At 42.1% G+C, this 25,068-nt stretch overlaps 1 protein-coding gene across 1 annotated transcript; it reads right to left on the bottom strand.

The window, feature by feature from the left end:
• Window positions 1–4,251: 4,251 nt before the first annotated feature.
• On the bottom strand, window positions 4,252–23,352 carry LOC115321693. The gene is made up of 6 exons (XM_042293902.1): window positions 23,167–23,352; window positions 16,561–16,718; window positions 11,282–11,361; window positions 8,401–8,502; window positions 8,145–8,309; window positions 4,252–4,568 (listed from the first exon to the last, which is right to left on the bottom strand). The coding sequence occupies exons 1-6, from the start codon at window positions 23,350–23,352 to the stop codon at window positions 4,252–4,254; spliced, it is 1,008 nt and encodes a 335-aa protein (XP_042149836.1).
• Between the last annotated feature and the right edge of the window lie 1,716 nt (window positions 23,353–25,068).

Genomic DNA, 25,068 nt, shown 5'->3' with positions numbered 1-25,068 from the left:
TTTGAAGAGGCAACAATAATGATGCGACAGAACAACAAGAGGACGATGGAGATAACGGAGACATATTATATATCACGATGTAGGGTTAGTGCCCCCTCTGTGGCCCTCTATAAAAAAAATGAAAGCCGTTTACAACTCCCTGTAACGCCGAATTAGAGCGCAGCTCTTGAGGAGGAGGAGGGGAAGGGAACTGAGGGCCACGTGTTCTCGGGGGGGGGGGGGGGAGGGTCACGTGACCTCGAGGAGGGAGGTCACATGACCTCGGGGGAGGTGTCACGTGACCTCGGGGGGCGGGGTCACGTGACCCCCCCTCCCCCAGGTCACCGAAGGTACCCGAGGTCCTCCCGAAGGAACCCGAGGTCCTCCCGAAGGAACCCGAGCTCCTCCCGAGGTCCTCCCGAAGGAACCCGAGGTCCTCCCGAAGAAACCCGAGGTCCTCCCAAAGGAACCCGAGGTCTTCCCGAAGGAACCCGAGGTCCTCCCGAAGGAACCCAAGGTCTTCCCGAGTTCCTCCCGAAGGAACCCGAGGTCCTGCGAGGTCCTCCCGAAGGAACCCGAGGTCCTTCCGAAGGAACCCGAGGTCCTTCCGAAGGAACCCGAGGTCCTTCGGGAAAATGTACCCATAATGCACCGCGCGGTTACGCCGACGGCGACGGCGACGGCGACGGCGGTACCGCTCAAGCCGGAAACGGGCGCCCAAGAGCTGCGCTCTAAATAAGTTAGAATATCTCGGCCAATGGGAACGTGGTGTGTGGTGACGTGGGCGTGGTGGATTGTTCGGGTTTTTTCGCGGCCTTCATGTTTTTTTTCGTTTTTTTCCCTATCAGCGCCTTGTTTGTGTGTATACTCTTCTACTGGTCCGTCGTTTGTTTGCGCTGTATTCTCGTTCCGATGCATCACCAACTTGTCCAAAATTCTACGCTATAACACTTCAAATGGGGAGTAGCCGACGGAGCTGTTCGCACTGTTTCTTTATTTTTCTCCACCCGTCGTCTGCCCTGCCTCGTTTGATAACTTATATCGCGCGCGGGTGTTTGTTCGGCGGATGGGCATGCCGAACAAATCTTGCGCTACAGCCACTTCAAAAACACCGAAAAGGGAATGTGTTCAAGTTCCCTCAAGACGGTAACCGGCAAGCGTGGGCAAGAGCTATGAAAGATGTCCTGTTCCCGTCCTCGTCCTCGCTGTTTTATACTTTCAAGTTTTGTATCTATTAACCAACACGCTCGTTTTCAATTGTAAGAGCCATTCCAAGGGAGAATCTTGTGTCTCAACATACCACGGGAAGAACTCCTTCTTGTTTTCATTTGCCAGGTCTCTTGTACAGTTTTCGCTTTCTAAGTCTTCTGAGCTTTCGTCAAATGACTTACATCGGTTGGTATCATATCGGGCGTCATTAGAAAAAAACAAACAAACAAGGCTCAATGTGCTCAAAGTACGTCAGCATTTGCTTAAGTTCGACAGCTTACGTCAAGGACTTGAGATGCTACCTATACTTCAACAGCCTGCTTATACAGAACCAGTGTAATTCCTTGTGCGGACGAATATGACGTTGAGTGCGGTGCCAGGTGGCCAGGTTAACGGCTCATTCATTAAACAATTTATTCTATTACTACGACTGGGCAACCGCAAAGTTTCCTCAGTTTTTCTTATGCTGTAAAGCATTTAAAGAAAAGATAGGACGCGTCCAAAAAGTCACATCTATCCGTGTATACGTGCACGTGAAAATATGTTGACTCGCCTGTTCGTTCACGAATATATTTATCGGGATCATTTGTGCTTCGTGTGACACGAGGGAACCTAATACAAAGTACTCATAAATTGTTGTCATTTATACGATAGCAAATTTGTTTTTCCAGTGCGCGAGCTTCACTTCACGGAGAGTGATATCCTTCGAGAGATTTCACACGCGGATGATGCTACGTATGGTCACAGGTCATCGTTCCATTGAAGCATCCCCGCCTACGCCATGGTGCACTGTCATAATTTCAGCTTGACTTGTGGTGTAGATGCAAGTAGCTCTTGAAAGAAGCTCTCTGAACGGTTTAGCTTCAAGCAAGAATGCAGTTACTACATTCGTTTACTAAGTCAACATTATTGATGCTGTGGTGAAAAAATCTGTTTTCAGTCATTCTTCATCATGTAATTCTTGGCAAGTATACTTCATAAATAATCCATCTTGCGGGGATAATTACATCATGCACAATTTCGTGCTTAAAGTAAACCATATCTCGAGAATTATACACCTACAGCGTTCTTGTATTTTACATCATTGATTTTATGAAAAAATTATTCACCAGTTTCAGAAAACCAGCTTCCTAACCCAAAGGTCGTGCTCAGTTGGCATTTAAGGCAATGAACACGCCTGCATCAATAATAACTCGTTGCTATGACAGTAACCCCCCGCGTATTCCTTCTCTTCCGCGCTTTAGAGCGGCCCTGATGGCCTTCTCTTACGGCCATGCGGAAAGAGCGCTGAGGCCTTCCTTGTCTAGGAGGTGTCGCCTGACCCCTGCTCTAAGGTAAGCAACAGGAAGGGGTGGCCGCCGTCGAACAAACAAATCTCGCGCCTCCTTGCTGCAGACCCGACACTCTGAAATCAATTTAGAGGACTGACGCCAGTGGCGTAAAAAGTGCAAAAACATCCGGGTTATCGATCTGTCGATTTTCCTTTGGCGTAAGGAATTCTAACGCAAGTGAAAACGCATCATCCCAAAGGACGAAAGCAGCCAGACGAAAAGATAGTGCCTAATCCCAAAAGAAAAGTACGATGCCACCCCACCCCCGCATCAACATGCTATGCCCAGACTGGGGAAGGTAAAGGGTCCAATGCAAGATTAAACAAAATATTGACACGTTTCCTATCTTTTTTTTTTTCACACACATAAAAAGAAATGCTTTAATTGCAGCAGCGACGGCCGATGAGCAAAGGAGGCTGAGTAAAGCCCGGCGTCCCAAACCGATTTAGGCTTGTAGACCTGGACACTGAGAGGCCCTTGCTGCTTCCTGTACACGTTGCTGGAGGAAGGCGTGCGGTTCGGTGTGGACGGATAAGCAACCCGGTATAATAAAGGATGTTACAGTTAACTTGCGCCAAGACTTAAAAGAAAGCTGGTGCACGCTACGCTTGTTGAACCAATGCAGTACTGTTCATAGTCCTCTCGTGCAACTCCAGATATTTCTTGTGATAAGCTAAGATCGCTACTAGCCAACTTTTAATCTCTTAATTTGTACGCAAACCCCGTTATACAAAAGTTTTAAAGTGAGTTGAGCTACATCCCATCCTGTAATTTCCATAAATAAAGGTAGCCTTCATGTGTATAAAATTTTTTACCCTTAAAAAAGAAAGCTCAAAGATGTTGTGCTAGATTTAATACATTCCATGTACCGTATTTTCCGGTCCGCACTCTGCGCATAGTCAGCACTTAGTGCCTAATCCGAACTTAAAAATGATCACACAGAGCACACCTTGACAACTGCCTGCTGCATTAGCTCGCAAAGAAGCTTGCATCACATATAAATCACTATTATTATACTCTGTTTCTCATAAAATCCTTCGCGTCCTGTCACAGTGTACTATGTAGAAAAACACAAAACCTTGTATAGCAGGCACCCGCAAATAGCCCGCACAGGGAAAAATTTCAACTTTTAAAAATGTGTAGTCCCCGAACTATAGACTGGAAAATACGGTAATTACCGGCTGGCGAACTGCAGTGGGCATGGCCTTAGTTCCGTAAAATAAAATACAAATAAAAAAAGTCGGCCATGTACATTTTGTTTATTTCTTACCACTTGAAAACATTAGGCACGAAAAGGCAACCTTAGCAAAAACGACACTATGGACAGGTTTTCAAGGCGTCCTACAACGTTCGTATGGTAAGGATGCGCACAAAATAATATTTTAAAAAGTCGGCTTGTTTATCTGCGTTCATAGCCAGTTTGGCCCATTTAAAAAAGTAACTTGACTCGCTCAACTGAACAATACTGCGTTTGTTTGAAACGTGTAGTGCGCACCATGTTTTTAAAGTCTCGGCGCTAGTTAGCTAAAACACCATGCATGTTTTCTTTTTCTTTTGTAGTGAGAACGAAATGAAAGCAGTGCTTTTTCCAACTCATTTTATTTTCGAGGATGCAAGACACTACACAGTGACAGACTTTTTTTTTTAATGTCAAGTTTGCATACACACTACTTTTCCTCACCACCCGACGTGCAATTGAGAATCACACCTGTTAATTCTAGGAAATGGACACCTATTGCCCTGTTAGTGAGGCATTACAGGTTATCGGATTGTAAACTTGAAATATTGGCGATTTACAGGTTATCATGAATGCGAGAACGCAGTCGAGGGAAATTTTTTTCAATGCGATGTCTTGAAACCATCTTTCAATGGAAACTTGTACGTAAGCTTCTAGGTCTGATTTTTGCCTTTCTGTCGGAGTGCAGTTTTCATCGATTCCCAATTGTTTCTTCTTGTCCTCCCTCAGTTGATTTTCTTTATTTTCAATCTGATCTCTCACGTCCTCCACTATTTTTTTCAACTCGGTTTTTCTCACCCACAAGTCGCATCCTGTAAAATTGAAGACATACCAATTAATCGCGAACATCGTACAGACAGTTTTGGGTGACTGTGAAAGTACTTAAACGTTCGAAAGCAAGTGACTCCAAATGAAAACAAAAAATCAGTTGCGGCGCGGAGACTCGGTGTAAGTCAACACTATAAAACAAAAATGTCAGTTGTCAGTCAGCGCTAGTCGCGTGTACTACTCTTCTGCCTGTCTGTTTTTGTTGCTGTTTTTTTTTTCGAGTTTTATTTTTCTTTCGTTAGTCACGTCGTCGCACAAACCGTTACTAATTTAAACAAAGCTTAGATAAGCATAGTGTTTTCTCTTATGTCTTTAAACCCCAGACCCGAGCCGATTCACCACACGCCAATAAAGTAACAATATACGAATATTTCATTGAATGGGTATAAAATTTTTTTCTTGAAAGAGAGAGGCCAGAATAGGCTTTGAATAATTTTTTTTTCTATAGTTAAAGCTCAGCTGATTATTCTGACACAGCGTTCCGTAACTGCCCCTGTTATATTTTTAAACGTTATATTTTTAGGTATTATTTAGGTATTTATTTGTATTCTGTCCTGAAACAACCGAGGCCTTAGTACTGGTTCACACTCATACCCACATATACACGTTCATGAGAATAAAAAAAAAAAAATACAGAAAATAACAAAACAGACAGAAATTCCGAACACTGATGTTATCAAATGTGGATGATCTCTGTACTTTTCAGATCCAACTCACTCCCGAGAAAGTCAACCACCGCACTCAGTGCATTAAAATATCTTTAAATTAGTAAAATGTGGGAAGTTAACACATGTCTTGCACGTTTAAAGTGTTGTGGTGACAACAATTTACGGAAAATACACCTAGAGGAAAAAAAAAAAAAAAAACAAGTCTAGGGCAACGTATTTTGCTAGGTGCAGTTTTAGACAAAAGTACATAATCTCGAAAATTCCGGCGCCAGTATTGGCAAGTTTAGCCGAAGTAACATTGACTCGTAGCTACAAAAGAACCGGGGGCCGTAATAACAGTCGTATTTTATATGTGCCAACTTTCTTTGCACACGTTCTAGGCTAGCAGGGCTGGTCAGTCCCAGACAGTTCGAAACTACAGAGACAAACTAGTTTCGATTGAACAACAGATGCACAAAGCTTGACGAGGCATGAAGTCTCTTTAAAATGACGGGTTATAGCGAAAACAAGCCTAATAGTCACAAAAAAACAAACCAAATTTGACACATGATATAACTAAGGGATGGATCAATATAATCTCCTAAGTACGCAATATTCACGTCGCAACGGTTGATTGTCTTGTTTATACAAAAAATTAAGCGCTTTCTTGCGTGATAAAAAAGACAAGTGTTTTTTACTGTTTAGACGTAATTTTTGTTGCGCACCATGATGAGATAGCAGATATGTCATGCAGCAGTTCACAATCAACGTGTGATTTGGTCGTTTGAAGGTCTTAATATAATTAGCGAACTGAAGCAAATTCGAATGTTTTACACAAAGAGAGGCATCATAGAAAATATGTTCAACGGCAAGGGTCCTAGAATAGAACCCTGAGGAACGCCAGATGATATGTATGATCTCGATAACAGACTGTTAACACGAGCGTTGTTGATGCGCCAGGAAAGATATGATGAAACCACGAACATACCGGCAAACACACCTCATATTCCGATAGCTTGTGCACACATAGATCATGGTGCACAAGACCAAATGCTTTGGTTAAGTCAAAAGAAATTGCATCGACCTGCCCATAGCTGGCAACTAATGGGGCCAACGTCACTCAGTCTGCTAAGTTAATTTCAACTCTTTCAGACTTAACAACACCTTGTTGCAATTTATTTAATATTTATTTACAATAACTAAGAATCTGCACTTCTACCACGCTCTCAGGCATTTTTGAGAATGTGGTAAATATACATAATATTTCATTTTAATTTAATCATATAGCAAAGGGCATGAAAGGTACACTAATGTTGTTTGTGCGGATGAGATTTAAAATCAGGGGGTCCTATTATAGTAGGTTAATCGTCCTAATAAGTAGGACAATTAGCTAAAACTTGCTAGGTAGCTTTCTAGTTAGTGAAGATAAACGTATGATTTCAATTGGAAACTTGCTGTGGAACATTAAAGACTACTAAATTAAAAAAAAATTCTAGGATTTAATGCACATGTGAAGTGTGGAGGTGCGCTAAAGTTAGCACTCGTGCAACAAGCACAAGGCTGGCGGTACGAAACGTGGATGACTACCATCCGCGAAGCCCAGGAACAAACTTCAGTGTATATCGTTTCACGTTGGCTTGGCAAAGAGCGAAAACTACGGCCCGCTCGAGCCGATCAGAGTGACGGCAGCGAAGCACGTGACGCAAGGACACAAGGGAGAGAGCGTAACCCGAGAAGTTGGACAGGAGAGGAAGAAGGAACTTCCCTCTTAACCCAAACCCTCTTTTGTGTGCCCCAGACGTTGTTGTTCTCCCCCTCGGAGATTAGCCCGTCACAAAAAATTAGCACAAAAGCGGCTTCCCCCTTTCTCTTGCTCATGGCTTTGACAACACTGCGTGGAAATAGTGAGGGTATAGTCACGTGTCTTGCTCTGACGCTCTGATTGGTTCACTCGGGCAGTAGCCTTAGCCGTTTGTAGAGCTATGGTGAGACAAGAATAGATGTATTTTGAAAAACAGCGCGAATAACACACGGACAAGAAGAAGAGAACACACAGGACGAGGCTCTGTCCTGTGTGTTCTCTCCTTCTTGTCCGTGTGTTATTCGCGCTGTTTTTCAAAATAGATTTATACCAACTCGCCAAACTTTCGTTTCTAGTCAGAATAGATGCAGATGTTTTGGCCGCCGGGAAGCATACATGGCCGATGGTGTTCTCTTCCTAAATTAAATCTTCATATTATCGCTGACGGCTATTCACTTTTGGGTATTTGTTGCACAAGCGATGCATAAAACATATATTATGTTGTTGTTTTATACTAGGGCCCACCTCTGATTCTCAATAATCTTGCAAGTTTCCAACTTAGCACGAACTTACGTTGAAATTAAGTTGCACTAGCATTCTTCTGAATGTATTTGAAATCACACACGACACTAGCAGTATCAGACATTTCACTGCACTGCTGCGAAGTCATCGTCTGCAATCGTAGTTGAACATATGTTGATTGTGCGCGATACTGGGCAATGTGTGGTGCAATCGTTTTTAGTTGAAACAAAACTTTGGTACCAAGAGTACCCCCGTTTTGCTTAACATGTACACATGGGCCTTCGAGGCATTGAAGATTACCAACGGGTTTAGACATAACCTCTGTAAACTGAACATACCACAAAACGTAGAGTTTATTTTACACACGTAGGACGCGTCTACGCGCAAATCTGAATAAAAACATGGCACAATAAATCCTTCGTAATACACCTTATTGACAACTCGTTTCCTTCAAAATTCGTGCTCTAAGCAACCTTAATTTGGGTGTTTTTTCTTCTGTAATAAAGCACACTGTAGCTGCTATACTTATTTAAATTAGCGAAATGCAACACGATGTGACATTAATCTCGCTGAAGCTTTAATGACCTTACCTCCTGAGGTTGCCGGACTCCTAAGGATATAACATTGCGGCTCGTTGTATACCACATACATGTCAGCATAGTCATCATTTTCCGGATAGGGGAACAATTCATCTAGAACATTCTTCTTAGAATTATCATAGCCCCGTGCACTCAGCGGAGGATTCACAGCATTTTCTGGGTGAGAAAATCATTTTCGCAATTCAAATTGAATACACCACCAACAGAAACAAGCTCCACGCTTGTCGAGCATAAAACCTGAACTTACCCCTATCAGGAAAGGGAGTACTTCTGGAATAGCAGATGGAGTTATCATACTCAGCGTACCTGCAGCTTCCTGGGGGAACTGGAGTAGCATTTGGGAGTGTTCCTGATTTTGGGGTACAAAAGCGAGTTAACGCACTTTTAATATAGCTTAGACGATTAGGCAACTGAAATCCCCCCAGGTTGCACGCTAATCCTGACCTGACAGTGAAGGGAAGCAGTATAGAAACTAATTACAACTATTTGAGTTACTGTAGTTAAATTTTTCTAACTAAATAGTTTTCAAGTTACAATAAAATTTTAGTAACAACATCATGTAAACAAACGCTTTTAATGAAATTTAGACCGCCTGCCAAAATCGCTTTCTCAACGTTTCGCGCTGCGACTTTCTACAGAGGTGCAAACAGGTGGTAGAATTTTACAGCGAAAAACAAAAACCAAGAAATGATCCTACCTCGTTTACAAGGGAAAGAAAAATCTGATCTGGGGAATCTGAGCTGTCACTTAGCAGACGATATACGCGTAGAGAGAAGTGCTGCCTACAGATGGCGTACACCACTTCTAGGGAGCACCGGCCGATTCGAGTTCTTTTGCGAGATCGTCTGCTATCAAACACCGGCAGGTGCTCCCTCGACGCGGCGTACGCTGTCTGTGAGCTGATCTTCTCTCTACGCGTGCATTGTTTCTGAAGTGTCGGCGTAGGTTGAGGAGGACAGGTTTTAGAGCGAAGCTCTTAGGCGCCCGTCTCCCAGTAAAGTGGCGTCGCCGTCGGTGTCACCGTCGGCGTAACAGTTCCGCTAAGTTTAGCGGAAAATTTATTTGGGGTTGAGGTCATGTAATTTCAGTTTTCCCGCTAAATCTAGCGGAGAAACTGAATTCGTTTATGGGTGACATGACAAGAAGTCATTTGAAGTCATTTTTGCAGCTAAATTTAGCGGGGAAGCTGTGGGAGGAGGGGAGGGTATAGAGGAGGAGGAGGGGAGGGTACGCAGGTGGAGGAGGGACATACCCTCCGCTTCGTACCCTTTCGTCCGGCCTTTCAAGAGCTGCGCTCTAATTTTGCATTAGAGATTTCTAAACGTCTTTCATTTTTTGTTTCTTTTCATTTGAATAAGGTAAGGTCGTTCCTTGATTTTTTACTGCCTTTCGCTACATGTTCGCACCTTTCTAGTAAATCGCAGTGCGATACATTGATAAACTGATTTTTCGGAACGTCTAAAGTGCACTAAAAGTGTTAGTTTACATACGGTATAAATTCAACTTAGTAATATTTGTGTGACTTGTAGGTTGGATTAGTTCGAGTTACTTTCCGAATTTTCACTTCTGAGCGTCATATTCGAGCAGTTCAAATTAATGGAAGCACCTGTCGATGAAATTGTTTGAATCATTACTGGGTTGACTTTTCATCACACTAGAATTTGTTAATTTTGAGCCTGACTTGATTGAAAATGCTAATAAATCAACATTGCGGAGCGGCAAGAGCAGCACTTTTGGAATTGAGGCAAACGGTTATCACTTTTGGTAGTTAAACTCATGAGACGATCGTCTGAAACAGGCTAACATATGACCGCAATGTAGTAAATACCGCCAGTACGATGATGGTGAATGTAAACTGCTAAAACCTTTTCGCTGCATGTGTCCTCCAGCGCACAACAAAATGACAGAGCATCTCGATCCCAATTGAATTGGTCTGAACAGATTTTAATGCAAGAGCGGAGGCGAGCTCTTAAAGAACTGACACGTTTAACCCTGTAGAGTGGGAAAACAGAGGCATAGGACAACACGAATTTCCATACACAGCTGAGGTTTATTTTACGAGAAAACCCCCAAATAAAACCCCCCCCAAAAAGCCCGAACAGATTAAAAGAAGACACTAGATGACAGCGATGCCGTCACGAATACCCAACCAAGATATACGTATCCAGGGTACATGTCAACGCCCAAACAAGATCCCCCAGCAAAGAAATGATATATTGCTTCGTGATTCGAACATAAAAAACTAAAGACCCAGAGAAAGGGAAACACCGAGCGGTCACTAAGCAACAAAAGGAATGAGGTCAACCAACTTCTAACAGAGCCACAAAAAAGAAAAGATAGTTTCTTATCTTCAGCAGTGACCTTTCGACAGTATCATCATCATCATCATCATCATCATTTATTTTCCTTGAGGGCCCCAGGGGGCATTATACAAGGGAGTGAACACAATAAAAACATCAACAAAAATACTTTCAATCAGAGCAGATTGCTGACGCAAGCTGGTAATTAATTCCATGGAGACAAAGAAGTTTCAAAAAGGAAGGTGCTTCCGACGTTTAGGTGGATTTTGTATGCCTCAGACTCAGAAAATGGAGAAACCTGAAGTTGGAACCTCAAATGCATTTTTCTCAGTTCCCTTTTTTAGCAGGAAATGTTGTACGATGAAATGAATCATTTGGCGTTCTGATAACGTAAAAAACTTTATGTAGGGCGTCCTGAGCTGAAATTATATATATATATAAAATTAAAATACTCAGTCTAAAAAACACAAAAAACTCGCTCTTTTATGATAAAACTTTTGTGAATTTTTTTTTTGATTTCTGGGTGTTATTGTTTTTTTTTCTCTTTTAGAATTGCCTTTTCTACGATTTTTACTTGAACTTGTACTAACTTCTACAAAATTAAATTTTTTTTAACATTTTCTAATGAAGTCACGTCTTTTCTACAACTTCAGAAGCGTAGGATGCTGTATAATTGGCAAGGCTGAAACTTCGGAATTTATAATTTACAATAGGGCCTAATTCGTCCTAAAATTTGAATAGATTTGAATGAAGGTTTGAAAGGTTAACCCTCTCAGGCTATATCCCTTCCTCCCTCTTTTTCAAAGCGTGGTTTGTGTATGTACATACCTCTGAAGTTTGCCCTTATAACGTTTTCAAGCGGGTAGTCAGTTTGATTCAGAGCTCTCACTTGTATTGTGATATTCTCGCTGAAATTAAAACAATTTACGAGCAAGTTAATTTTAGAACATATGCACCGAGAAACTAAGTGAGAGAAGGAGGTGAGAGCGTGCGGGGACGACAGAACGCCGAGCTCTGATTGGAAGGATTAGTGGGTAGACATAAAGCAAGCTGACTTTGTCTGACGTAGACTGCGTAAGCTGCTTTCTTCGGACGCTCTTTCAAGAGTACTTTTTAACGAAAACCTGCATCTTTCATGCAGGGAAATTTTATGGAATGCTACAGTAAAGGGGAAGCGAACGCAGTAGAGGTTTGTTTGGGAAATGCCGGGAGGAATTTACGAACGCAATTTCGAAAATGTGCACATCGTCCGCTTCAACAATGTTAAAAATCTGGAGAGAAAATACGTGTTAGGCAGCGGCGGTGACTTTCAATACGTGTAAGGACTTCGATAAGTTGAAGCGGTTGCTCGTTGCACCCTACAACTCAATTCCTGTTCTGTACGTTAACATTAGAAGTTTGAGAAAGTACTGGGAGTGTCTTAAAGTGATTGTTAATGAAGTTTTGCTTCGCATTAACGTTCTTGTTTTAACGGAATCCAACGAACCCAAAGCTTTCTGGGATCTTTACCAGTTATTGGGTTACAATTCCTTTTAGTTTTCTAGTAAGTATTCAATTAGAGGGGGGTTGGTAGTATATGCGAAAAGTGAATAAGTATGTCTCAAGTCAGGAAGTAACTTTTTGTTACACAGAATGTATTTCCTTAAAAATTGAGACCTCATTCTACTCTCTTTGTCTTTTCGTACGCTATAGACCTTCTAAAAGATACGGGCAATGTCTTCACGAGCTCACAGTGACAAGTTGGCACGACCTGCAGTCTAGTATTATTTTGCATCGTACAAGATATGAACATAGATTTGCCGAAAGATTAAACATCCGATGTTTGCTACTACCCTTACGCTTGCTGGTGTAGGTTTTGAAAGCGCTTTCAGTGCACCAACCATATAGGAGGTGGTGGGCGGTATAGTGGTCTCTTCGTGCATTTACCATATTTGTGTCAGGACGTTAGAAGCAACACTGAAATGGGCATTAATTTCGCAAAAAATGGCCGACCATTTTTTTGTCGGGTGTCAAATGGTATGGCAGTCTGGCCCGGCAGCGGCTGCGAAAAGTGATCTTCAAATCGTCCAAAACTTCGATAAAAATATGTTGGACAGATTGGCTTCGTCATGAGTTTGGAGCTCTTTTCTCCAAGGGACATCGCACTCTGACGTTTACTCAACATTTGTTCAAGTCCACGACTCCGTCAAAACGAAAGCACAGCGCAACGTTTAATATAAAAAAAAAAACGAAGGCCAGATATTATTTGGTTCAATACTCATATTTTAGCTTCCATTGCTGATAAAGGTTTTTGGTGCGTTGTACGCGAGCTCCTCGAAATGGCCAATTGCACGCCGAATTTCGTGCAGCGAGGAACGACGCCTTTGCCCGTGTACGTTTCTCTAAGCGACTTTATTAAAAAGGAAAAAGGGTTCTCAGAAAATTGTTTTAATATTTCACAAACTTGGTCCCTTGTGAAAGGTCTTAGAGGTCACTACAGTTAGCACTCAATTGGTGACGTCATATTCAATTTTTTTTGACAATAGTAAGGAGACCGCGGAAAAGCTTAGCATGTTCTTCGCCACTCTTTCAGACAAATCACCCAGTGCCTGCGTTTAGGTAGTATCATTGAAAGGTACAAATTACCCGTCTGGTTTTCTTCATGACATGGATGAAAAAGCTTGGCATTCGGCTCTTTTTAGTATGAAGTAGACTAGATGACCTGGAGCCGAAACAATTACCTTTGGTTTTCTCCAAATTAACATTGCATCTTTAAAACACGTGCTTCTTTTTATGACCTAACGGTTTCATAAAAACACGTAAGATTAAGAAAAAGATCAAAGCGGCTATTGCTTGACCCATTTTTAAGGGCCGAAACCAAATGTGACAGAGATATACCGCCCCATATCAATATTGCCTATCTTCGTAAATCTGTTAGAAAAGCACGTATTTTTTGTGATGAGCAGTTTTTTGGGCAGCCACCTCATGATATCCAAATCGCAATACGGTTGCGTACTTGAGAAGGGCACGCAACTGCTCTTAGACGACAATACCGGTTATTTGAACGCAGCGTTTCAGAATACTGTTTTTTTTTGTGTATGTGTGTGTGCAAATCGTTAATTATTCAAATTGGCTGCGTAAACTGTTCAATTCCGGTCTTCGGGAGCTTTTTTCTTTCTTTTTAGTTACTGGGCGTTTTCAGAAAAGATCAAACAAACATGTCCGGTGACCATTTTTAATTTAAAAAAATATATTTTGCTGGCTTCATGCCCAGAAGAATAAAACCAATCCTTGTTTTCAGAAAAAATTTTTTTGTCTTTGCGAAAAAAATTTGTAAGCACCCTTATAGTCACGTGCGCGTTTTGCGTATCGCCCGATGTTGGCATTTCGGGTGTCTTCTTCCAAAAAACTGCTCAGGCTACGGGTCTAGAGATATTCACTGAAAAATTGGGCGTAAAAAGGATTGACAAAAAGTATTAATTACCGAGTATTAGGGTAGTTATTTTGCGAAAAAAAAAATTGCGCAATAAAGCTCTTGATTAAAGAATATTTTTTTCCCGTATCTATAAAAGCTAAGTTCTCAAACCTTTGCCAGTGTGTTGCTCTGGATATAGTTCATCGTTGCGTGAAATATTGTTGTCCTGGTTAGCGGGAGAAATTTACAAAAATTTCTCACACAGGGGCATTTCATTAAAAATGCATTTTTTTGAAAATCATTTAAAAAAGGCCATATTTAATATTATTTAAACTCTCTGAAATTGACGTTTATAATATGTACTAACAAACACTATAAAAAAAAGGGTATCACCTTACACCCTTTTGCCCCATATAATACACCCCAAAACTTCATTTCGACGTACAGCGCCCTATAGTCGAACAGACGGCACCAAATTTTACCAGGGGCTTGATAACGGTGCGATATAACGTATTAAATTGCTAAAGTACGTATCAAAGACCACATAAAAAAAACACGGAGCTTTTGCAGTTCGGCCAAGAAAACTCTGATAATCTTTTTTGTAGACAATAATACGTACATCAGCTATCTTAATGAGTTGTACCACACGGCTATCAAGCCCCTCGTAAACTTTGGGGCCGCCTGTTCGATTATGGGGCGCTGTAGGTCGAATTGAAGTTTTGGGGTGTATTATATGGGACAAGGGGTGTAATAATAGACCTTTTTTTCTGAGATTGAAGTCTGCAAAAATATACTACAATATCTGTGTGTCTTTCAAGTTATAAAGCGAGACATATGGCCGAATTGAAGCTAACGCGGTTGCCATAAGTGAGGCGTGGACTTACCCGTTCCTCACAATTTCATTATAATTAAAAAGCGTAAAACTGCTACGGGGTGGTCAGGAAAAGACAAATTGACAGCACAGAGGTGGACGGTAGCTTGTAGGGAAAATGTCGTATACATTTTCGTACAACAGACCCAAAAATGCTCATGGGCCGGAGCGATCGAAGTGCGCCACCCTGTAACATGCTTCGCGGTGCCTGTTTCAACAGCCGGCTTATATCTTCTCCGTCTACGCGACGTAAAGGAAGCAACCGGAGCGACTTTGCAAACAGGTCAGCCTACAACCCTGGCGGTAACATGATGTAGGAGGTAGGGCGCGGCAGAACCTGAACCTGCGCCGCCTGTGAGCGCCAAAAGATGCGCCGCCGCGGAGGGCCGCGCAATTACTACAAGCTGTTTTCACTGCTATGAACTGGTTTTTTGACAAGTGTATCAAAGTTAACGCCTCAAAAACTAGTTTAGTATGCTTTAGAAATTCTTTAAAACAAACTGTGACGAACATTCCTCTGTTAATTCATACCTCTGATTGTGCTTCTTGTTCCTGTACGGCGGATTCTTATGTCAATTCAGTGAAATAGCTTGGCGTTTATTTTGACAGCGACCTTGCTTGGAACATCTACCAGTCCTATATTTGTACCAAACTCAGAAGTGCTGCCTGGCGTTTGTACACCAGTAACGTCTTGCGGCGATCTGTGTGCGCAGCGCTATTGCCAGCAGTCTCGCATACGGCGTTTTAAGATATGGAATTACTACCGTATTTACTCGAGTAATAGCCGTACTGTCTATGAAGAAAACCTGAGGGTGCTATTTTTCACGGAGCACGCAGATTGCCAATCACCGCGATCGACAGCACGATTCCAGCTGTTTACAGGACAGAGTTAACGTCTTCGTGCGAAGGTACCGTCTTCGAAGATTGCAGTTGTAGGTATAATTGTGTTCTACGTTTTTTTTTATGCAAAACGCAATGATTGGCTGTAGATGTGTTCTGTGGGAAAGCAGTCGCAAGGGTCTTGTTCATATATAGTGCGGCTATTACTCGAGTAAATACGGTATTTTTTTCCAATTGCTCCATAATATGGCAAGTACGGATCAATAATATTCTGCTGAACTTACTGAAGAGCGTGGCGTATAACTGTCACTTGACCGAATGCGGAAATATTTTTGACTATCTTGGGTTACCTTCCTCCCAAAAGTTGTTCGTGAATTCAGCAATTTTACGACACTTTTGGATAAATGATTAAAAAAACAAAAACAAAAAAAAACACATCCTTGTCCTCCCGAGTTCTAAGAGATTGTCCTCGCTATGTTTTGCCTGGTTCTCTTATACTCGCTACGGTCAAGCTACTCGTGATATTTATGTCCCGAAAATATTTAATTCACTTCCTGGTGACATTTTTACGCTTACCTCAAAAATCAACTAAAAAAATTCCTGATTGATTGGATTCTACAATAACTATTCGTTAATGTTTTCTTATATTTATTTTGACAACCTTGTCGGAACCTTTTTATTTTACCTGTATAACGTTTTACCTCTATAACGTTTCTACCGGTCCACTGTGATTGACAATCTCTATGCATGCCATGTGCAAAGTGACTGACTGCTCCCGCTTCCCCCCCCTCCCCCCCCCCCCCCCCGGACAACTATGATTGTTTATCAGTGTTAGTTTGTTAACTAAGTATGTATATAATGATTACTGCTTCTTCCGGGCCATGTCCCACAAACCTACTTTGGCTTTGACGGGTTCGAAAATATCGAAAACAAACATGAAAGCAGAATACATATTATTATTAATATTATTATTATTATTTAGCTGATGAGTGAAGTACTTACTATTTCTCTTTTCGCAGATCGTAACTCGTTACTGTGTAATTTGCGGTTTTGTTCGTTTGGTCGGTGATGTTGGCTGTTGTGGAGATACATTTCTTAGAAACGGGAACGTCGGTGCGGAACAACAAAAAATATGCATTATTTGACGTTTCTTCTAGGACCTGCAATCATCAAAACGAAACATTTCTTATTATTTTTCCCAATATTAAAAAAGACGCATGGCAGGGCCAACTAAATAGGGCACTTATACCCGTTCCCTTATACAAGCGTATCTCGAATGCCATTTACAACGAATGACATTCGTGTGATTGACGAATGGGCTCGCGATCTGTCGCGCGTGGAACGCCCCACGCTCGGGGTGTCGCGCGCTGATTGGCCGATCGTTCAAATGTCATTCGTTGTAGATGGCCTTCGAGTTGCCCGTGTGGCACGGGTATTACTCTGATTTAAGCATTCGTATCCTGTCGACAGTAAAAATCAGGCATTGCCCCCACTTTAAATCACAGCAAACTAATGGTGTTCTTTTATAATGAATGCATACCCATCAATGAACGCTCACACACAAAGAACAAATCGAACGCTTGTATCACTCTCATTGGTTTCGACACGACTACAACATAAATGTGCGCGTGCCATTACATTACTTGCAAGCACGTATTTGTGTAACCGCACAGAATAATCATATGATTAAAGAGAACTAACACCTGCAAACGACGCAGCGAATTTTAAACATCTCTAGCACGCACATGTGTAGGTATATTTCTTTAGTACTAAAATGCGTATTCAGAAAATTAATTTGCGTATGGTCATCCCATGCTTTTAGGAAACGATAGTTGAGGAGTTTCTAGCGCTCCTTGGATTTATGTTTAATCATAATTTAGTTATTTCTGCCTTCTTCGTTTTTTTTTTTTTTTTTTTTTATAAAGTACTATGGTTTGTAAAAATGATCGGGCGATAATGTGCCGTACTTTTCGGACTATAATCCGCACCCGGTGTATAGTCCGCAGGGGTTAATCTGGGGCCAAAATAAAAGATTTTGCTTAGATAGTCCTCAACGGGTGCATAGTCCGCACTTAGTGCATAGTCCTTCCGGTTCAATTCCTGTTCAGTTTCGGGGAGCAAAAATAAAGGTTCGAACCGGTTCGAACCGGTTTGAACCCCTAAATTGCGAACATATTTTCCGCGTTGTTTTGGCAATAGACACTATTTGAACCGTGAAACGAGCAACTATATCGTTTTTTTTAATTATTATTATTCGTATTATTTACTTTAAAATAAAAACAAATTGCGATCTTTCATCTCGACGAAAAAGTAAATGAAAAGCTAAATTAACATTAAAAAACGTCGTGTTTTTTACTCATTTGCCTACCTCAGTCGCATATGTTTTATTTGAATCGAAAGGTCATCAGTCTGGTAGGTCGCCTAAAATATCCGTGATTGCTACAAATTTACGTCGCAGTATCAAAAGTTGAATCCTAGTTGTTCTCTTAAACTTAGGACTTGATTACGGTGCATAAAATTATGAAATTGGCAGCTCCTCACCATATATATTCTGAAATCTAGTTTACGAAATACGTGTCACAATATATATGATGACGACGCGAATGAGCAAAAAGCAGCCCTATTTTCAAAATACCACGAAAGTCTTAGGACTAGCCCTTTCATTCTACCTTTGATAGATGCACTGAGCGGCAATCACAACGTTTGTTTTTCTGACCAGCATTGTTTACTCACCGAACCGTGATGAAGGCTAATAATCACCCAGAAGAGAGTGATCAAAGTTGTTCACTCTAATCTACACGCACCTTCGTATACTCAGATCCAATCTGTCCTAAAATAGCGCCTATACACGTGAACATTTTCGCCATATCCTGGCGTTTGAGGTTTGTTTTTGACAAGATGCCGGGTGAATGCAATTTGCAAATAAGCATCACCTTTGCGAATTCCTGACATCATGTTAAATAGAACAAAATTAGTATCCCATACTCTACTCGACATTGCAACTACTTAATTAGACACTTTCTGACGGTCTGCGTACGCAATCATCATAGTTTGTGTCAGGAACACGTTTATGTGTCAGGAACACGTTTATGAGTCGGGAACACGTAGTTATTTAAACCATCTTCAAACTCAGAAATTTGTTTAAGGCTCTCTCAAATCCCTTATGGATGTGCATATCGAAGATAAAAAGGCCGGAAAACACTTGCAGGGCATGTTTCAGACATTTTGGGGTGCAGTTACTTATGATGTATATCTTTACGGTGATTGGCATTTATTTATGTTGTCGATTCTTCAGTCAGTAAATATATTTGTATTATGATCAATAACTTTGACTGCATGAAGTTCACATAACCACTTGAGATCGACAGAAGAGGACGATACTCGAAATTACGTCATCTGTTGAGTCTGCACAAACGGACATTTTTGTTCGCTGTTTGGCAGTGAGAAACGCCGGGCCCCGGGGCATGCCAAAAAGGACTCTGTGCTTACTAATATTGGCGCTCACGAAATAGATCTGAGGGCAAATACACTAAATCTGGAGAAAAAGAGATAATAAATATATTCTACAAAATTTCACACACAACAGCTTATTGCAGAAAGAAATGCATAGAGATCCATGAAATAATGTTCATAATTACACATGAATAGAGCGAAGGGCTGACATTATATTTCTAACATAAATCACATTTTAACATCGGTTTGCACGAGCTCGTAACTTCGAAAAGTACTGCCTTAGCAGGCTAATATTTTATTCGGTTTTACGTGCACTTGTTTTGGACCCTCACTTTACAACGCTGTATTTTATTAGTCAGCTTCCCTGTATCTTTTTATTAGGCTGCCTCATATCATTGCGAGACCACTATATATACTGCACAACTTTACAATTTGGACATTCACCTTTGCTAGTGTTCAGAACATCGCATTTCACCAGAAAACAGAACTGTTTAATATGTGACGTGACGATATCGCCACAAAATTATAGCGCGAAAGACTAGGACAGGAAGAAACAATGGAACAGGGCAGTCCCATTGTTTCTTCCTGTCCTAGTCTTTTGCGCTATAATTTTGTAACGAATAACAAAATTTGGTAATGAATAATCACCTGTTAATTTTAATTATAAAGATGTCATCGCACTATGGGCTGGTTTTCATTGCGATTTGCTTTCGCCGAGAAAATAAAATAGGATAATCCAAAATGCACGCTGCAGAAGGTTCGCGCTCAGTGCAAGATCATGTATTCGAGATGCACAAATTATTCTTCCGGCGTGTTGCGTCGTGAGGATTGGCGAGAGCGTCTGGCAACCCGAAAACGCGCTTTCGAACATTTCTTGCAGGAGTGTTTTTGCAAACAAAAAAGTTTTCGGGATAACGCGTTCTACTCTGTGCCGAAGATGCGCAGCAGAGAAAACTTTAGAACAAAGTATATATTTAAGACTTCCTCCCCCCCATTTTTTTTTAGGGCGCAGGTCTTAGGCGCTCGTTTCCGGGTTGAGTGGCGTAGGCGTCGCTGTTGGCGTCGGCGTAAGCGCGCTAAATTTAGCGGGAAAATTTGCGTCACATAACCTAAACACCGATTCGATTCCCCGCTATTCAATTTCTCCGCTAGATTTAGCGGACAAATTCAATTTATCCCTAGATTTAAAACCAATTCAATTTCCAGGTAATTTTAACAGGAAACTGATTTGGTGTTGAGGGTACGTGACGGCAATTTTCCCGCTAAATCTCGCGGAGAAACTGAATTTGTTCATAGGTGAAGTGACACCAAGTTATGTGATGTCATTTTTCCGTTCATATTTAGCGAGGAAACTGAATTGGAGGAGGAGAGGAGAGGGCGGAATGGAGGAGGAGGATGAGAGGAGGAGAGGGTATGGGGAGGGAGGAAGGGTATGCCCTCCCCTCCGTACTCTCCACTCCTCCTCCTCAGGTCCTGCGCTCTAATTTCGCATTACATAGATTTGTAATTCTCTTTCATTTTTTCTTCTTCTTTCTATGGTCCTCCAGAGAACACATTTCATTCCTGAGAAACTCCCTCCTCTGTATTACATTTGTGTCATTTGTTAACAGGGATCCTCCATTTCTTTTATTTTACTCCCCAAAACTGTGAAGTATATACAAAATATGGAGGTGGTCAAAGCTTAGGGAAGAACTTGGGAACAAAACTCCTCTGAGACTCTGAGCGGCTGCCAACGTTCGGCTGTCCCTCTGAGGCCACCAGAATCTTTCTTTTCAAGTATCTCTCCCGTACACACGTGTAGTTCTATTTATCGTCGGATCAAAAAGTAAAATTTAGCCCTTTCAATGCTTCTATTCTCGGGGACCACTTTCTGAAACAGTTCAGCAACAGCGAAAACATGTTTGGGTGCCTCAATGATGTGTACCTGTAAAATGGGTCCTGCAACAATTTTAGTACTTTCAGTAAATACCGATAAGAGCCCATTCCCGACGATGATAACTTGCAGAAACACGCATTAGTTCTCGTCTCCATTCAATGGCAGACGCAGAAAACGTAAAGGACAAAAACAGCTTTCCCCTCCTCAACTCGCATTTAGAACAAGCAGACAGGTCTTCATTAAAGGCATACGCTGGGGTTGGGAAAGAATGAAGCATGGGTATAGCTTTAGGCGTTGTCAGAGTTCGGCTATTCTCACATCTGATTGAACACGAACCGTTACCCGAATGTTTGGCGATGCTGATTGTCACGAACCCGAGCAGTCGACTCGGGCTCATGAAAACCGAGTGCGTGAAGGTGTCACGTGACTCGCGGTGAAAGGTCGTAATGCCATGTGAAGTCACGGTATCAACAACGCTAATAAATCTAGTGACGTTGTAAACTTAAGTCGACTTTTGTCACGTGACTAAGTCCCGAGGCCACGTGACCTGACATTACAAGACAGCACGCCTTGACATCATGACGTCACGTGACCACATGACACAGGATTAATCGTTGTGACAATACAAAAGCGCCTAGAAAACCCACAAGTTCTCATACATTGCAATTCGGTATAGTATGACTATTTGAACCCTGCAGATGAGCACAGCTCCTAATTTTTATTTCTCAAACATTTATTTTATAATACGAAACAACATTAACGTGAGCTGTTTTGAACCCGTTACTGTTATATTGTTTCCTGTGCAGTGCCGGTTCAGTTTCAAGATGGCGGCGAAAATTTCGGTTCGGCGAGCGTTACTAGAAAAACTCAGTTGGGAAACTGCCATACAGCCTGCTCGAAAAAAGTGGCACCGATCACTACTCAAGAACCGAGCTAATTGCGATCGTAACGCCGCCATTTCTCCCGCAGCGGCCACTCGGGGAACTGCACGGCTGCTTGAATTGGTTCAAGAGTATCGCGTTCGATAGTGTCCACTGTTACTCATGTATTTTTGTTTTAATCGGACATTTTGCCGCCGAAACATATACGGTGAATCACTTCCAAGCGGACGCGTCCCGAACTACTACCCAAGCTAGGACGCGCCATGATTGGGACGCGCTACCTGAAATCACCGGTGAGACATGGTTGTATAAAAACAATATAAATTGTGCTACGAAACCTTGTAATTTAAAGATTTTAGAAAACATCATTGCCTGTAATTCTGTACTGATCTCCAATAAATGCTCCTAGAAAAATAACTTTTTGCGTTTGTTTTTACGCAAAAACATGCTTTCTGAAGGCTCATATTAACTACAGTAAAATCAAGCGTTGAACAGCTTTTTGGCACCTTGAGCCCGATTGTTTAAGTACTCTGGGAACATTAAGTGACTCTATTAGTAGCCATTTAAAGCAACTTTCATGTCTCAACTCGTTCCTAAAGGGCGGCGTTGTTATCGCATTTAGCTCGGTGTCAGTAAACACCAGCGGTCGAGGTTTCGAGGGTCACTTTCCCAAATGAGTGTTTTAGTAACGTTGGGTTCGGTCAGAAATGACGGTTTGGTTCCGGTTCGGTACCGACACCACGCCCTTCACGCGAATGGCACCGCTCCCAAGACTACCTCGTATTCTAGTACACTGTAGTTCTATTCTAACCATGGAGGTAGGAAGAAGAAGAGGCGATAGAGCGACTCAAGCCAGCCAAACGAGAAAAATCCCAAGTGAAGCAGGAAGTGGAGGACGCGGTCTGTGGAACGGCCCCCAGAGCGACCAAAACCACACCAAAGCCGCTGCTTCGGCCAAACCAGGTGTCCTTTCCGTCCAATACCGTCTTCAGGTTTCGGTCACCGTTGGGGGCTTGTCCCTCTAAACCGGAAAACTCGGGACCTCCATGTCGCCTCCAGAACACCTCAAAGATGGTAACTTTAGCGCACTTCCTACGCGCTCCAAGTTTTTCTGGTATGTACTCATTTAGTAGTTTTCGATGATACTCAGCAAGTTTCTGATGGGAATCATATCTTTCTCTTCAATCAATAAAAATGTTATTGAGCAAATTTTAGTTAATTAACTAATTTATCGTGATGCTTATCGACTTATATTATGTCTTTCAGTCCGCATAAATAGAGCTTTCGTGTCTTATTTTTTTTTTAAACAAATCTGTAAAGCCTTAGGAATACAGCCTGTATTTCGTCCCCCGCCCCCCCCCCCCCCCCCCCCCCCCCCCCCTTATCTTAACCACATACCTGCCATGCATCTTGCAGAGACCCAAGATCTGGGTAGTTGAAGTTAGGGCTGTTTTCCGGGTTCTTGATGGTCATTTTCTCCGTCCATTGAAAGCTCTTTGTCCATTGCGCCGAGACCTCACCCACGGCGAAATATGCGAACAACAATACGCACTGGAGGCCCATTGCAACGTATTCTTTCTGCATTCACTCCTCTTATGAGATCGACTGAACGCTGCCTAAGTGTTAAATAAGTTCCTATTTTTTTCTTGTTATTTCAAAATACAGCGGTACCGGATCAAAGCTGACGTTTGTGACGAGACTCTCCTAAGGGAAAAGCATTGTTCAGAGAGGCTGCGTTAACATGTGAGACAAGTGGTCGTAATACACAACGAAGTAAAAGAAAAAAAAATGCCAGAAGTCGCTTCGGAAGGCAATTATGAATTTCAGTTGTTTCGATTCCCTCGTCGCTTTGGTTTCTGTGGTTGCAGCTAACACAAACACCTGAAACAGCCTTGAAGCGACAAAAACAACAAAGTCACACTTCGCGGTACTACGTCATGAGAATGAACGCAAAATTAACCTGATGAGATTAAAACAAACAAAAAAAGAAAAAAAAAACAACAGTAACTATGCCTCGGATGGGCAAATTCCAGATCAATACTATCACCCAGCTTTTATCGCTTCCTAGCTTGCACTGTCGTGAGGTGATTATTGTCAGAAACAAGGAAAGGAGATGCGACGTGGTAAACTATGGACACTGACGTCTTAAACAACGCAGCGCGTGCCAGGACCCAATAGTTTTATTATCGCTCCGAAACCGATTAGATTTCGGCAATTTGTGATAAGAACGCCCAAGAACGAATCACAAAGCGAGAAGAGTTACGGTAAGAAATCACACGCCCGGTATTTCTTAAGCCGACGGTGACTACTACCTATCTTGCTTATAAAACAATTATTTCGTCAACGATAGAACAATAAAGCGTAATTTGGAACTCTGGTATAACGTCAATTACCCTACGAATTTAGACGAGGCTACAGAGAAATCCGTAAGGCCGGGATCGCACTGCTCATTCATCACGCAAAAGACAGTCTGCAAACACGAGTCACCGCAATGTCCGTGGTTCGAATGCCGCGTGCCCAAGTTTCCCCCTAAACTCGTTGCCACTCGGCATTTGAAGCACGGATCTCGCGGTGACTCGTGTTCGAATCTTGATGCAGACTGTTTTTTCTATGATGTATAAACAATGTGACCCCGGCTTTACGTTTATATTTTGAACGGGAGAGGTGACATTCGTGACTTATTTATCATGATGAAACACTGAATGAAAGTGAAACTGGCTTTATGGTCACGTCTTGGGAGCGTTGCAGAAGTTCAGAAGAAGGGCAGAATAGCAAATTTTATGTCCGCGTCTCACTGACATTGCAGACGACGATAGACGGTGGTGAAACAGCAGATGATGCCGGAGGCTGCCGCGTGTCTGTTCGCATGACTATACTTCGTTTCAGCTTCCGTCCGAGCGCAGCCAAAGGCTGAGGGACGGTTCGCAACTTCGAGAGGAGCATTCCAACGCACCACAAAGTAGTCCGCAAAAGTAATTTTTTTTAAAGTAACTATTTTGTGCTTAAACATTGCATAATATTCCAGGTGTGTACTGCTGAGAATGATTTGCGACCAAAGGAATTAGATATCTGAAGTTTATGTTTTTATTAATATGTGCAAATTCACGCGTTTTGGTGAAAGCACGTACATCCGCTGGCAGCACGGCTGCAGCGCTCGGTTTTTTTTGTGTGAATTCGTTCCCGTAAAAACCAAATCATGTGCCTCATTGCTTTCCTCACCGAGTCGCTCCAAAACGTCCTTTCGGTAAAGCGCGCTTACGCGTCAGGCGCGAGAGGTCGTGAAGAATCTTTACTTTCAAA

The sequence above is a fragment of the Ixodes scapularis genome, unplaced genomic scaffold (assembly GCF_016920785.2).
Source record: "Ixodes scapularis isolate PalLabHiFi unplaced genomic scaffold, ASM1692078v2 PGA_scaffold5__190_contigs__length_132052651, whole genome shotgun sequence".
NCBI lineage: Eukaryota > Metazoa > Arthropoda > Arachnida > Ixodida > Ixodidae > Ixodes > Ixodes scapularis.
This window is presented reverse-complemented; position numbering and strand designations above follow the sequence as displayed.

Excerpts from the sequence above, each read along its gene's own strand:
- LOC115321693 (XM_042293902.1), bottom strand. The coding sequence starts at position 23,352 with ATGCAGAAAGAATACGTTGCAATGGGCCTCCAGTGCGTATTGTTGTTC. Across the intron at positions 16,719-23,166 it reads CTCTGCAAGATGCATGGCAG|GTCCTAGAAGAAACGTCAAA; the intron begins GTATGTGGTTAA and ends TGATGATTGCAG. Across the intron at positions 4,569-8,144 it reads GAGTCCGGCAACCTCAGGAG|GATGCGACTTGTGGGTGAGA; the intron begins GTAAGGTCATTA and ends TCAATTTTACAG.